Source organism: Gossypium raimondii, chromosome 11 (assembly GCF_025698545.1).
Source record: "Gossypium raimondii isolate GPD5lz chromosome 11, ASM2569854v1, whole genome shotgun sequence".
NCBI classification, from domain to species: Eukaryota; Viridiplantae; Streptophyta; class Magnoliopsida; order Malvales; family Malvaceae; genus Gossypium; species Gossypium raimondii.
Genome location: NC_068575.1, coordinates 29882383 through 29898750, shown reverse-complemented (window position 1 = coordinate 29898750; position 16368 = coordinate 29882383). Strand labels below are relative to the sequence as shown.

The following is a 16368-nucleotide window of genomic DNA, read 5'->3' as shown; positions in this document are numbered from 1 at the left end:
CGTTTCGGTGTGGATTATCCCCACTAGTTTCATGATTTTGTCATTGCTAATTCTTTATGATGAATGAAATTGCTTTTTGTGACTTTTTATTTTTATTTTTAAAAATAATCCCAAGCTTTAATTCAAATTAATAATAATAAACTCCAGCTAAATTTAAAAAAGTTAATCCCAAGCCCCCATCCCTCTGCCCTCACATTTGAATAATTTTGCAAGTCAAATAAAAACACCTCAAATACTGCAACTAATACTAATTTGTTGTATATGCACCCATTAATAAAAACATAATTAAAACAAAAGATATTAGATATAATAATAAAGCACATAATATTTTTAGAGGAAAATTTTACATTAAAACCTTAAAATAATATTATTAAAAACCAATCACAAACTCTAAAAAGTTTAATTTTTATAAATCGTGAAACATACATAAACGATAATTTTTTAAATATATATAATTAACAATAATAAAAAATGTGTTGATAAATTAGAAAGCAACCTAAAAAGATTCAATGGGAAGCACATTGTCTAGACAGGTTAGAACATGAACAATTCTCCACTATAAACCACAATCAGATAACAATTATAAAACAATGGAATCAATTGGTTTCGATTGCTTTATTCTGATTTATGTAATATGGCACCATTTCATAGATTACATCAAAATTTTGTTTGATTTGCACTGTTTAAGAGACAATGAACGATGTCTTAACAGATATATTATCAAGGGAACCAACGCGTGAAGAACCAGAATAGAACACCATCACATGCAAACCATTTACATTTGCATAAAAATATAAAAATTAAAGAACAAAAAAGTACGTTAACTATAAATAATATAAATATATAGACATATTCGAAAGAAAACTTTACAGTCGACCTCCAATAATGATGCAAATAAACATAAACTTGAAGCTCTCCAAAAGCCATTGCTAGGAAAAAAAGGTACCAGCAAGAGCAGTCTAGGAGGAGATGCCTCTCTGTTACACATATTAACAACATACAGATTCTAAACTGACACCTAATTAACCTCTACAAATGTCAAAAATTTCATTGTAGAGATCACTGCAGACCCACTAAAAAGACCTACATGACCAAACAAAAGATACTTGACCTAAGAAATTACAACAAGATTACATGATAGTAGCTGTAAATTTTTTTTTTCTTTTAAGACTCAGATAGTTCCCTGATGGCTTCCCAATCAATTTCCACTGAAGGGTACTTTTCCAAACCGAAAATTTCGTTGTCATCCCACTTTGAATCAGAGAAATCGAAGAAAGTGATATCAGATTCTGGTGAAGAAGATCCTGCCAATGACTCATCGGATAAATCCGGGGATGGGGATGAGGATGAGGATGATGATGATGACAGGGAGTTCATCTCAACTTTAGGACTAGCAAATCTTGGAGACTGATCAAACTCCTCACGCTTCACAGGGTAATCAAACTCAACCTTGGGCTTTGAATCGTGAACAGAACAGGCCTTTCTTGAATTCTCTTGTTTCTGTAAGCTCTGGCAGATGGCTTGGAGCTTTGCATCAACCGCAGAATGGAGGGGCTTGTAGTCACCAAATTCTCCAGAAATATGAGCTCCTTGGTGCTTGAGGTGGGGGAAGTTGAGCCTGGCAAACTCTCCTCTAAGCTTATAGGCAGCCTTGTCATAAGCCAAAGCTGCTGCTTCTGCTGTATCGAAAGTGCCAAGCCAAAGGCGAGTTCGGTTCTTGGGGAGTCTGATTTCAGCTACCCATTTGCCCCAGTGCCTCTGTCTCACCCCTCTGTACAGCTTGGTAGGCTTTGAAGGGGTGGAAGACGCATGTTTCATGGGGACAGCTTTTGGGGAAAGAAAGTTGAACCTTTGGTTTTTTAGGGATGCGGTCGTAGGCCTAGAAGCAACCTGCTGCTGCTGCTGCTGTTGATAGACTTGAGCTTGGATTTGGAGGATTTGAGAAGGGGTGAGTTGGTTTAGCCCAATTGAACCTGTTTGCTCAAAACCCATCAAGTTTTGATAGTTACAGAACCGTTGTTCTGAGCACAAATGGTTCCTCCATGGGGAGCAAAATTCAGGATACAGGTTAGACTGTGAATATGAAGAAGAAGAAGATAAAGGAGAGGTAGATGAAGCACTTTTCATAAAAGGTTCAAGCGCTTTCATCAACTCCGCACTAAAAGGATCTGAGAAAACTGAGCTGTTGCTGCTGCTATTATACATATCTATAGCTGCTGCCATATTCAATAACTAGGTAAAAACCTGTATCTTAACCAAAACCAAAGAACAGGTACTAGTTTGATTAAAAAAAAAAACAACAACCTTGAGGGACCAAAAATAAACCCTCTTAGCTGATGATAATAAATATTGAAAAACAAAAACAAAAAAACAGAAATCTGGATCTCTATTCTGGGATCACCTGGCTTTCAGAAAAACCAAAAACACCTGCTATGATAGTTTAGGTTTGTTCTTGACAGAAACTTTTTCGGCTTGAAAGACAGACGATTACAGAAAGGAATTCAGAGAAGCGGGGAGTTACAGAAAAGGGGGGGATTAAGAAGAAAACTGAAAATGCTCGCACACTGTTGAAAATTCTGAAAACTCTCAATTGTTTATTTTATTTTCTGGAGTGGCCTCACCTTGGTGTTTTACTCTCATGCATTTCCAGGGTCACCTTATCTCTATTTATATAACCCTCTACCCATGTGCTTCTCTCTCAAATCCCTTTAGATTTTTTAATTAAGTACTTAATTAAATTTATCACCTTCCTTCTCGTCAACTTTCAAGGATGCCTAATAATGCCTTTATTCGGTGGGGACGAAGGAAGTTACTGGGCTCCAATGGGAATTCGCCATTTACTTGAAACGTTAACCGGCAGGTGTCAGCCAGAAGAAGGGTAGTTTTATACGTGTCTTACCGCGATTGGTGAAATTTGGTTGACTGTGCTGGGGTTAGCCTTTTTACAATTTAATGCATCTTTTTTGTCCTGTTGTGTTTGATTTGCGGCAAAGCCTGACCTGTCTGATGGAATTTCATATTCATAAAGCAAAATAGGTGCCTTCTGTGGTCCGCACCTTTTAGATGCTCTGAAACGGTGGCTACACGGTCTCTAATTTTTTTTTTTACAAGTTTTTTATACAATATTAGGTGAGATCAAGTAACACAAATTAAATTTACACTAAAAAAACACAATTTAAATTAGTATGAAATATATGTCTAATAAGAATTTCAATATGTAAAAACAAATTATTATAAGTTTTATAATATGAAGTTAGTAATTTTATTATGGTATAATAAAAATTTTAATTTTAATGTTTATATCTTTTGTCATTTTGATTATTATTTATTTTTTAATTAAATTTAGTTCTTAATCTTTTAAAAGAGTTGAATGTGACTATTAATCTTTTAAAAATACTCAAATTTTATTTTTTAACAAAAATTTTGACTAAAATGTTATATTTTTAGACATAACTTGTATAGCAATCCACGTGTAATTCATACTATTTTTGAATTATTATGAACATTTTATATATTTTTAAAATTTTGATTTATTTTATTAAATTTTTTGAATGTTTTATAATTATTAAATTATTTGTTGATGTTACATACAGACAAATAGTATTTTGTCATCATGAAGCACATTTAAACTCTTTTGCGAGTTACCATACCAAAGATCGTTAAAAATTAATGCATTAATCAACATTTCTTTTAAAGACAATGATTTGACTACTTTTTGAAGTCTTAAGAGACAATTTTAATTAAAAAAGAATAAATGCCAAATTGACCAAAAAGATATAAACGTTAAGGACTAAATTTATCATTATGTATTTTACAATGTTTAGTGAGAACTGGAAATTTATAATTTTATTTTCATATTATAAGATCAATATTTTCATATTTGTATAAATTTGTTGACAATATTAATGAAAATTTATTTAAGTGATTATTTAATCTCATAAAATATAACTAGATTATGACACATTCACAATGTTAGTAAAAACAATTATATAATATATTAATTTAAAATTGACATGAAAATTAAATATTGACTTTGGTTGAAATGGTAAAGTGGAGGAGTGAATATTAAGATGATATGGATTTGAACTTTGATGCATGTATATATTTTATAAATTATCGAAATAAAGACATAAATACCAAAAAAATATTTTCTTCTTCGAAAAAGTAATTTTTTTAGTAAATTCATAATTAAGTTGGTTTCCGCTTATAGTGAAATAAAGGATGTGGGCAAAAATTTTGGGTAATAATATTAAAATGTACATAAATAATAATAATAATAATAATAATAATAATAATAATAATAATATTTTAGTTAAAGTGATAGAGTTGAAGTTTTATAAATGTCAGCGGAATGGATTCAAACTTCTCTAAATGTAACATATTTTGTTAGTTTTATTAAAAAAAGTAAGAACACTCTTATATTAATATAAATTATTTTAAATATGAAAAGATATTTTATAATTTTTATAATTAAATTTGTAAGACTAATCAATTAGGAATTTTAAAGATATTATGAATTAATAGATAGAAGAACTAAAGCAATAAAATTTATTTATTTAAAACACATACTTTTCGTATTTGAACTCATATTACAACTCTATGATTACGAGATAAAATAATGATAAGAAAGGAAATGAAAATAAAAAGTTACCTCATCTATTGAGCTTAAAAACATATAATCGTGATGGTACTGAAGTAAATCCATGATAATTGTCATTCACATAATAAGATTATTAGAAAATTAATTAGGTAATAATTAAATTTATAAACCCATAATGTTAGCAGCACTGGTGCAGTGACTTCTTTATTTGTCTTGAACTGAATTCCCACTAGCACTTTCAAGTGCCAATGCCATTTTGACCTTGATTACATCTCCAACAATGGCTTTAAGCCAAATTTTATTATTAATGTAACTTTTAATGATGTATAGGACAGTTTGCGGAGAAAATGAAGTGATGACAACGTTTAAAGTTTTGATGACATATTATTATTTTTCGATATAAGGCCAGAATCACCTCCAAAATCTAGTATGGTTGCCAAGCAAAAAAAAAAATTTCCTTTTATACGATATTATCTTGGCAAATAAATTTATTATTTTTGGTAATTTGCTGATCGATATGAAAAGGATATATTCTTATAATTATAAAATAAAATACACAAATAAAATTTAATATTTATATTATTAATAAAATCTACGATTGAATAGATGTTACTTAATTAATTTACTACCAACTCGCTTAAGAAATTATTAATATACCTTTTTATTAAATGATTACAATTATTATTTTAATTTTTTATCTTTTATACTTTTATATAGCTTTTAATTAAAACAATTAAAATTAACATGTCTATGTTATGAATACTATTAAATGGATGTTCAACCTTTCGCCTTTCATCTTCTTTAATTCTTCACATTTAATCTCCTTGTAACCCCTTTCCTATTTATGTATTAGAAAATGAAGTGTCTAATCTCCTTATATATATAGGAGTATACTACTTGTAACATGTTATAAAATCTACTGATGACTTATTCTTGTGTTCTTTACATTATTATTCTATAACACGTTATCGTACAATTTTATTCTAGAGTGATAAGTCATTAGTTTACGTCAAAATTTTGTTGGGCTCCAAGCATTAAAATTTAATTATTTGATTAAAATATCGTAAGTGGCTGCTCGAGATTTGCTTGGGGTTGATAATTTTCTCTTCATTGCAAAGAATGCTCATAGTCTCTACTTCTCATCCACAATTACCTAAGCAAGTCTAATAATTTTTTTTTAAAAAATTTGTTTTGATTTCTATTAAGAAATTCAATTTATATAATTCTCTATTTGCATCTCTATGAATTTATAAATTCCTTCTCGAGTTTAATTGTTGCGCTTTCTATGTGGAGATATATATTTGTTATTTTTTTATAGAATTTGTTGGTTTAGTTTTAATTTTGATTAAATTATATGATTGTTCTTATATCTTCTTATCTATTGTAAATGTGTATTATATGCAATGATTAGTTCAAGTCAAATCTAGACATGCTTGAATTGTATAACGATATTAATCATGAATTCTTGTAAGAAAACATGTAAAAGATTCTTTAAAATTATGGATTAGTTTTTGAAAGAAAATTATGATAATGAAAAAATGTCTCATTAGATCTACTTCGTTCCCTAAGGTGAATGTAGCATTACATAATTAATCTTAAAAGGACAAAGTTATAACAATAGTTGTAAGCATGGTTTTGATGGACTAGTATGGGTATAATAATCACTATAACTATAGTGATTATAATAATCCTTTTCTCTTCTATAGAGTGAAATGATAATTTAAAATAAAAAGAGAAAATTTAAAGTTTTCCAAATAGTCCTTCAAAGAGAATGAAAATATTTATATGATACTCGAAGATCATTTGACACTTGCATATTGGTTGAATATTTTGCCAAGGCTTGATTAAAAAGAAAAGCGAACAATATATAGACACATTTGATTTATCACAATGATATTGAAGTAGATTTGCAAACAATGATGACTTTAACAAATTATATTGTTTATTCATTCCTAGAAGTGAATGGAACTTATTGTTGTTATTGGCAAATAGATAAGTGGAAGATTGATAGTCCAAAATGTTGCTAAATGTTTATTCCTAAAACAAAATGATCAATGGTTTATACTAATTAATCATTCTTTGGAGCGGATAATATCTTATGATCTTATTGGCAAAGAATATGAGATGAGTTTACATTATTTTCCGAATTATTTCTTTTTGTAATGTCTCAAATCTTATTAGGTTTGGATTGTTAAATTCTATTAAGAAATTTGATTTGGTATGGTGGTTGAGTGCCTTGAATGTTTGTTTTAGGTCCTGAGTTTGATTCTCTTGTTTTGAATTTTTCCTATTAATTTTGAATTACGTCCAACCTGAGTCTTAGGACTTATCTTTTGATTTTGTGATTTGTTGATAAGGATGAGCCTACTGGTTCAATGGTAAGGCTTCAGCTTACCCCTAAGTCTTGTATTCAAATCTTGTTGTGCGTGGGTTAGGATTTTAGTAGAATCTCTATTTTTTTTATTTTAGATTTATCACATCCCTAAAATTACTCCCCTTTTTTATTGTCCAACTTTTCCCACTCCCCCTTTTCACGCTTCTTCTCTTTTGTTTCTCCACCTCTTTTGTCACATTCTTTTTCTATCTATCTTTCTTTTGTTTTGTTTCCTACTTATTGCCATTGAGTGTGTGAATTTTGGATGGGCTAAAAAAATTAGGATAATGAAAAAAATGTCTTATTAGATCTACCTTTTTACCTCTTGATTCTTCATTTGCGATCGTAAATCTAAGTAAGGGTAAGTAACGTCAATTTATTTTTTGATTTAAGTTTTAATTTTTTCTTTGAGCAAGGTGAGTTGTTAGTGTTTATTCTCGTTTTTTTCATTGTGTTAATCGTTCTTATGGTCTTTGATTAGGCGAAGGGTCTGGAATTTGCGATCCTCCGGTTGAGTAGTCACTATTTCGACGTTGTTATTCTGTGAAGTAGGTGCTCATATGTTGATTTTAGGGACTAATTTTTTTGGAAAAGAGGGTGTATTTAAGTGAAATTTTGGGTTAAGTCGTGTTTGTTAATTGATGTGATTTGATACCATATGTAGGTTTCAGAGTGCACTGTTGTGTGGTTGCTCAGAACTATCATCAGGTGTGTGAATCTAATCCGAAAACTCGACTAAAACACGAAAAAACCTAAAAATAGAGGTTCTTTTTGAAACTACTCTATGTCACACGGCCATCTGGCTGGTAGCGTGACGGGCCGTTTGCACCACACAGGAGTGTGGTCGTTTGTGTGCCAGACCATCTGGAGCACACGGGCATGTGCGATTACACGGTCTGAATAAGTAGGCTATGTGGGCCACACAAATGTATGGGCCCTTGTTGGTCAATTTGACGGCCCGATTAGAGGCCGATTAAGAGACTCTGAAATCAGATCTGTGCCTATTTTGTGAGCTTATAAAACCATATATTGGCCTGTTAGGAAGTATGTTTGGTATGATATAATCGTATAAGAAATATGATATGATATGATCTATGGGAAAACGTTTAAGTATGCATGTCATACATTTCATTTGATATGGTTATATGTGAGCATGATTATGCATGTGCATTGGGGTGGGATTTGATATGTGATGGAGGAAGTGTATTCTGGCAGTTTTACCACAATTTCTGGTGATTTAACCGTAATATCTGTCTGGCAGCTTGACTATACCTTTTTAAGTGGTATACCACCACGTATCAATGTGATTGGATGGATACACTTTTGTAGTCCTAATTGGTGTGATTGGTTGGACGGATTTGGTGCGTAGCGGATGAGGGTAGGATTTGTTCTCGTATGATATATGTTTCTGAAAATATGAAATTTTGTTATGATATTTGCATGTGTACATTAAAAGCCTATATGTGGGCCAAGTTACACACTGGACTTCTACCTCACTCGTTTGTTTCATTCATTTCAAATGATCCTCAAACTTAAGATTTGGCGGCGATTACGGAGCTCGACTCAAACATTTTAATTTTAAGTATGTTTTAAATTTATTATGGACTTTACAAAATTTAGGACTTCTTGTTTTGACAAAAAGACACAAAAAGGTCAAAAATCAATTAATAGAATCATGCATTACAATTATTTAAAATAGCATATTTGCACATGAAATCCACAACCTTATTGCAACTACGATTGGCCCACTTAACAATAGCAGTAGAAAACATCTCTAACATTTTAAAGGTCTCTTTAGTACAGTATCCTATGATCGTAATATCCTCTTTACAGTTCTTGAACCTATTTACAAGACTAGCACAATCAGCTTTCAAGATGGCATTAGCACTATTACGAGAACGCGCAATCTTAATACCTTCCTCGAAAGCATAAAGCTCTGCCCATTCTGTCGTCATTTCTTTATTTTTGAATCTACCACCCCCACCAATAACGAAGCCATTGGAATCACAAACAATCATACCAAAACCTGTTTTATTGTTGAAGACAGTAGCATCAAAATTAATTTTCACCGTCTCACATGGTGGCTTTTCCCATTGTTTTAAGAGCAGGAGTTAAAGGAAGCACTGGCTTGTTGACCAGATTATGGATCTGAAAATCCTAAATAAGAGTTTTGGCCTTTTCCCAAATAACCCGAACTTCATCCTCTTTCCCACGAAAAACAAAATTATTTTGGTTGTTCTAGCTATTCCACAACATTGTTATAAAGTCTGCACCAGCTTTCTTCTCTAAGATAAGCATGACATCTTCGATACAATCAATGCAATAGAGGTAATCTCTGGTGAGGAGCCTACCATCTAAACCACCAAGGGTAAGAATGGCTCGAGCAATAAGGCAACCTTTAAGAGCATGAACGAGGGTTTCTGTACTTGCACCATACCTAGGGTAGTCACTCATAAAGTCCTATCGAATGGAGGAGATCTTGGCATTCGTAGGAAGGATATCATAGCCCACATTCCAAGTTAAAACCCAAATTTTTGGGAGGGTTTTGAGCTTCTAGATTGTCTTCCAAAACAATCTACAATGACCAAAATCCATCTGCTTGCGAAGAAGCCATGAATAGGCAAACTTAGAAGTTTAAAAGCCATAGGGGTTATGGAACCAAACCATTCTGTCATTTGGGCCATTTGAAATAATAGGTAAGTTACAAATTTGGTCCTCCACATAGCAGCCATAAAGATCACAAATCTGATCTGTGTTCTAGCTCGTATGGTTATTAACTCATAAATTGCATACCTTTTTTTTTTTTAAAATAGTTGAAGTAGTGACGTACAAAGATTCACCATTTAAACCTTCAAAGCCCCAATTATCTTTACAGATATTAATACTGTTCCTATCCCAAACTTGCTATCCCAAACTTGCCAGCCGAAACCATTTTCTAGGGCTTTAGCTACTGTAACAATGCTAGTCCAGGTGTACGACGGTTTGTCCACTTTTTTAGGATGGAAGAGGTCGCCATTAGGGAAATATTTTGAGCTAAGCACATGAAAACACAACGTATCTTTAATGGTGAGGAGCCTCCAAACTTATCTGCCAAGGAGAGCCAAGTTAAAAAGATGTAGGCCTTTAAAGCCAAGTCCTCTCATGCCCTTGGGAAGACAAACTTTGTCCCATGCAAGCATTGCCCAGCCTCTACCTTTTTCTTTGCATGCCCACCATAGTTGACATATTTTAAATTGTATCTCCTTTAAGGTACCCCTAGGAGCAAGGAAAACAGATAATGCATAAGTTGGAAGTGATTGGAGAATAGAATTTATAAAAATTTCTTTACCACCATAAGAATGAAGCCTCTTGGACCAGTTATTTATCCTGCAAGAAAAATGGTTAAGGATTTTATGAAAAGACAACAATTTCTTTTTTCCGAAAGGGAGGGGTAATCCAAGGTAGTTTTCCAAGTTATCGACTACTCTCATTCGGAGTAAATCACCATAAAGTTGACGTTGGTCCATAGGTGTATTTAGGCTAAAAAATACCATTGATTTGTCAAGGTTTATTTTCTTCCCGAAACTTGCGTAAACTCCCTAAGGATTTTCATAAAGGCTTCGACTTCACTTATTTTGTTCCTAATAAAGAGAATGGCATCATCGGTAAAAAATAAATGGTTAATACGGGGGCCATTTTGACTAGCCCTAGTGCCACAAATATAACCGGTACCTTGTACATGTAAAAGCATTCTTAAGAAAACCTCTATGCAAAATAAAAAGAGATAAGGGGAGGGGGTCCCCTTGTCGAAGACCCCTCTCAGGAGCAATAACTTCCAAGAGAACCATATTACATTTAACCACGTATCTCACCAACCGAACACAACGCATGATTTTATCAACCCGAACATCCTCAAATCCCAAATTCTTCATAACTTTCTCGAGAAAACTCCACTCGATGCAGTCATAAGCTTTGCTCGTGAACGATAAGAACATTGTCATGAATCATACAACCCGGGACGAAGGCACTTTGATTCTGACTAATGCAAGGGGGAAGGGGAACCTTTAGACGGTTTGCTAAGACCTTGGAAATAATTTTGTAGATCACCTTGCACAAACTAATAAGACAAAAATTAGTCATGTCATTAGGGTCCTTAATCTTAGTGATAAGGACGATCATCGTATCGTTAAGACAAGAAATGTCCTTGTTACCATTTAAAATATCATGACAAAAATTAAGAACATCTTTACCCACCACCTCATAATTCTCTTTAAAGAAAATACCCAAAAGACCGTCTATCCCAAGAGCTTACGGGGATCCATTTGATTGAAGGCTTCAAGAATCTCATCATCTGTAAATTGCCTAGCCAACATGCTGTTAAAATCCTAAGTGACGCTCTTTTGAATGTAACTCAAGTTAGACTCATCATCAGAGGAAGCTTCCGACTTAAAGAGATTATGAAAATAGTCTCAAGCAACCTTACACATATCATTTGTATCATTCACCCAAATACTATTAGAATCCTTTAACCTCTTTCTTCTTAAGTCTGCTAGTGGCCCGAATGTGAAAAAAGCATGCATTTCTATCCTCCTTTTTAAGCCATTTAATATGAGATCTTTATGCCCAATAGCACTCATCTTTGGCATAAAGATGTAGCTTAAGACGAGCAATTTTCAACATGTTAGCATTAGACTCCTCATAAGGGCCATCAATAAGCTTGTCGATCCTTGCAACCAACTTTCGAATACGATTTTTCATCCTTCTATACCGATCATGTTGCCACGAGCCAAGCTCCTCACGCACCTTCTCAAGTTTCTCAATAATGTTTGTATCATTACTGCTCCAAGCTTTCTTAATAATATCTTTGGCTTCCTTCTCTTTCGACCAGCATGCATCAAATTTAAAGAAAAGTCTCGGGTCTTTGAAATCCTCTTCAGGCTTTCAACCCATAGTATCCATCAAAATAGCACCGTGACTAGAGTTTGCTTGTCTCACTGCGTTTGTCATTAGGAATGGGAGATTATCAATAGTATTAGCAGAGATTAATAATCCATCCAACCTCTCTTTTACCATGTTATTACCATCACGATTATTAACCCACATGAACCAGTCCTTGTCAGTTTTCATGTCAACAAGAGTCAGCTCCTCCATCACATCTCTAAACTCGTCCATGGTCACCTTGGATTTCCTATGACCCCCTTCTTTATCAGCATCATTGATAATGGCATTAAAGTCGCCACCTACGATCCAATCCTCCTTAACTGAGCTTCCCACCGTTCTAAGGATATCCTAAGACTAACTTCTCAAATTTGGATTAGCATGACCATAAAAACCTGTGAACCTAAGGCTATTTTGACTCTCTAGTCGAACAAGCAAATCAATATGGTGACTGGAGTATTTTTGTATAGACACATCAACACCATCTTTTCACAGCCAAGCAACCAGACACCCTCCAAAGATTACGAACACGTGTGAAATTCTTAGAATGCATTTTTGTTTCACATAAAAAGACAACATCAGGGTTATTTGCAACGAGGAGTTGCTTGAGTTCCCAAACTGTCGCAGGGTTCCTAAGCCCATGACAGTTCCAGCAAAAAACACTTCATTGCTCTTGGTGGGGCTGGTCACCAGCCACCGCCCTGCAAGGTGAAAGACTGTCCACAAATTTCCTTCGAACCAATCTAGTAAGACTCTCATCGTTGTTTTCCCCATTACTCCATTTTGTTCTTTTTCTTTTACATTTCATTCTGCCCCCTCCATCACGTACTGATTTTGTTGGACACTTCTCCATAAGGGAGCAACATTCTGATTCCTCCTCCCCAACTCTGACTTTTTCTTTTCCCTTTAGCGTTGTGAATTCATTTTCATCCCCATTCCCAGCTTTGTTACCATTATTCTCTTTACTCGGGTTTATCTTTTTTTTCTAGTATTTCAATCTTGTTTCGCCAGTTTCTTCTATTTTGGGTTGACCCCCCTAACTAAGCTCTAAGCCAGCTCCCATATTTAAAACTGAGGTTACTCGACTTAAGGTGTTCTTCTTTTTTACTACATTTTTGTGTTATGTGTCCCATAAGGCCGCATATGTAACAGAAGACTGGTAACCTTGCATACTTGATGGCACAAACAGTCTCGGTTCCCTCACTTCCAACCAGATGAACAACCCTTCGAAAGGGTCTTAAAACATTTATTTTGACCCTAATCCTTATGTAGTCAATCCAGCCTCCATCTCTATTCCTCTAGTCAATTGCCACAACCTCCCCTATCGCCTTTCCCATATCGATGGAAACCTTTCTATCCATTTTCTCAAAGGGGGTGTTATAAATCCTAATCCAAAATGGCATAATATTAAACACATAGTCGTCCAACTCTTGACCCTTTACAAACGGAAACATCGCAAACAGGCTTTGATCAAAAAGCCATAGAGTCAGGTTTAAAATTCTCGTTCGATCGATTTTACCAAATTTCACAAGTATTACTCCTTCATTTAAAGCCACAAAGCTGACTTCTTCCTTGGTAAACTATAAGGATTTTAGAACACGGTATATGGCTTCTCTATTAATTTTTTTCCCCAAACATAATCTTTCCAACAGCCCATACCTCGTAACCTGTATGTTTGCTAAATTCATGTTCGTGCTGATCACCTCTTTTTTTATTCTTCTTCAGAAAAATTTAGCCTTTCCAGCAAATCATTGATATCCTCAACCATTCTTAAAGCCAGAGATGCGAGCAACCTCAACAAGCACCACGCCAAAACCAAGCAGACCCAGATCCTTCAACAGGATCAAAACTAAAAGAAAACTACCATAAAGAAAGAAACATCAAACTCCAAAAGTAAACAAAACAAGAAAAACAGATAAAATGAGAACAGATCCAGCAAGATCACCAGTCAATATGAAAGACCTAAGAAACGTTTAAAGAGATCGTCCCACAAAACAAGTGGAAATCTGGCAAGAAAACTTAAAGAAGCGAGGAAACAGTTAACCATAAAAAATAGAAAGAGCGTCAAAACTGAGATAGAAAAGGAAATCACTTGTGTTATGTACCACAAAACAAAAACCATGATGAGGAAAGCAAGTAGCTCTTAAAGAAAGGAGAGCTAATGAGAAACCAGAAAAACCGATTAACAAGTAAAAGAGAAACAAAAAGAAGAACAAATTATTAAAAGACTCCCAAAACCCTAATTAAACTACATACAAAATAGAAAAATAGAGACAGTAGAAATTTTATGAGAAAACTCAACGTAAAAAAATAAGAATTAAGGAAATTCGAAAAGATGTGTGCATGCGATAAAGAAAAAACGTAAGAAAAGTAAAAGCACCAGGCCAATAAAACATGCAGAAAAAAAACGAAACCATGCAAGAAAACGTAAAAACATGCAAGAAAGATAAAGATGCACAGAGAAGACGACAGAGATCACCAATCAAGAGAACCCTCGTTCCTTTTTTCACCCCCAAAGTAAGGTGTTCGCTTTTGCACCTTCCACGTAAAGCACCGTACTTGTCTCGAAATCCTTGAAAACCCCACGAAATAAGGACGCACAAAAAAATACACCACCGTCCAATTATTCTTATTAGAAAAGGACAAAGACAGACACCAAAGCAAAAAACAAATCAATAAAGAAATTTCCAAAATCTTGGAGTAAAAACCCGCTGCTATGCTGCTACCAGTCGGTGCTACCAGTCCTACGAAATTTCAGACTTTTTAAACTGTTTTTGGGACATTTATTTTGGTATTTTTTCTTATTTGCAAAAATAATATTTGTAACACCCCAAACCCGACCTAAGCGTTATGGCCAAATCTGGCGATGTCACATTGTAACACCCCTTACCCGTATTCGACGCCGGAATAGGATACGAGGCATTACCAAAACACATACATTTATAAACGTATTAAACTGAGTTATAAAATTTCATACAGATTAAAAGTTTCAAATTATTATCTTCGAATCGCTAATTAAGGATTACCAGGCCCAATATATAAATACTCATTCGATCCAAGCCTTATAGCTATCACCATTTGTTCATTTCATAGCCATATATGAACTTATAATCCTTCACTTTCTCGTTAAATGAATTTATCAATTATTACTTGCTTCTCGTGAGTACCTGAATTGATCTGTATCATTTCATATTCTCGTATCGTCATATTTTTCCTATTAAACCATTGTAATATATTAAATATTCAATATCTTGTAAAGATTCGCTAATCTATCCCATATACTTTTACAGATTAATTCACAATTCATAAGTCTTATCATTTCAAAGCTTGTAAGACACATGCACATATCTATACTAATTCGTATGAGTCTTATACTCATTCATATGCTCAATAAATCCATTAAATCATTTCAACAACTAAGAATCCACATTATGTCGTAAACAATACTAATAACAATCATAAATCTTTTCATATTAATTTCATATATCACTTCTTGAACTTCAAATATCATTTCATAAATATGTAATTCACTAACACATCTTGCCATATACAATATCCAATTGGTGAAATCCCTTAATTGAATTCAACTCAAACAATCATAATAAATCTATCACTTGAGTGTGAGTCCATGTAACAATTACCAACTTTGTCAAATTAGTGAACGTCTTATGGAATTGAGTACTTTATTTTCTCGATGCCATAGTCCAACTATGGTCTTACACGTAATCACATAACATATACCGATGCCATAGCCCAGCTATGGTCTTACACGAAATTACATATCACTTATTGTCATGGTCCATCCATGGTATTTTCCGTCAATTCGTCTTTATCACTGAACGAAAGTACTCAACCCTACGTTCTACTCAATTTGAACTTTCTTTCCAATTTATCTATCTTTCTCAACAATCATAATTCAACCATGAATATATATATAGAATAATACATTATTTCATGCATAATACTAACAAATAATTGTTTGGTTTCATCCATATGAATTTACAATTAAATTTATAATAACTAATTGAAATGAAACATTATGTCATTTCTAATTCAACGTTTATCAAATATAATCGGCATAGAACCAATTTATATACAAATAATTCATATATTTTATTTTTCCTCCTCCTCCTCTCCATTCCACATCCTTAATGTACATAACACTCTTATAAATAACATTTTCTATAATTTTACTATTCACTCACATGTATATTCAAAGTCGTCTATCCGAGTCAGAGTCACTAAATTATTTTTATCTAGAGCTACAGAGCTCCAAATTAAGATCCGTTAATTCTCCATAAAATGAGATTCACATATATTCTTACTATAAAATTTTCAAAATTTTTTGCTTTTCCAATAAGTACATTTTATTCTTTAAAATTTCCCTTGTTTCACTGCTCGACAGTTCTGACCTCTCTTCACTAAAACTTAACTATCTCATTGTATACAATTTAGATGGCACTTACATTTATTTCAC

General features: G+C 33.3%; 1 protein-coding gene across 1 annotated transcript; it reads right to left on the bottom strand.

The window, feature by feature from the left end:
- Positions 1–816: 816 nt before the first annotated feature.
- LOC105804243 (ethylene-responsive transcription factor ERF060) lies at positions 817–2651 on the bottom strand. The gene has a single exon (XM_012636750.2). The coding sequence runs from the start codon at positions 2221–2223 to the stop codon at positions 1165–1167; it is 1059 nt and encodes a 352-aa protein (XP_012492204.1). The 5' UTR covers positions 2224–2651; the 3' UTR covers positions 817–1164.
- Between the last annotated feature and the right edge of the window lie 13717 nt (positions 2652–16368).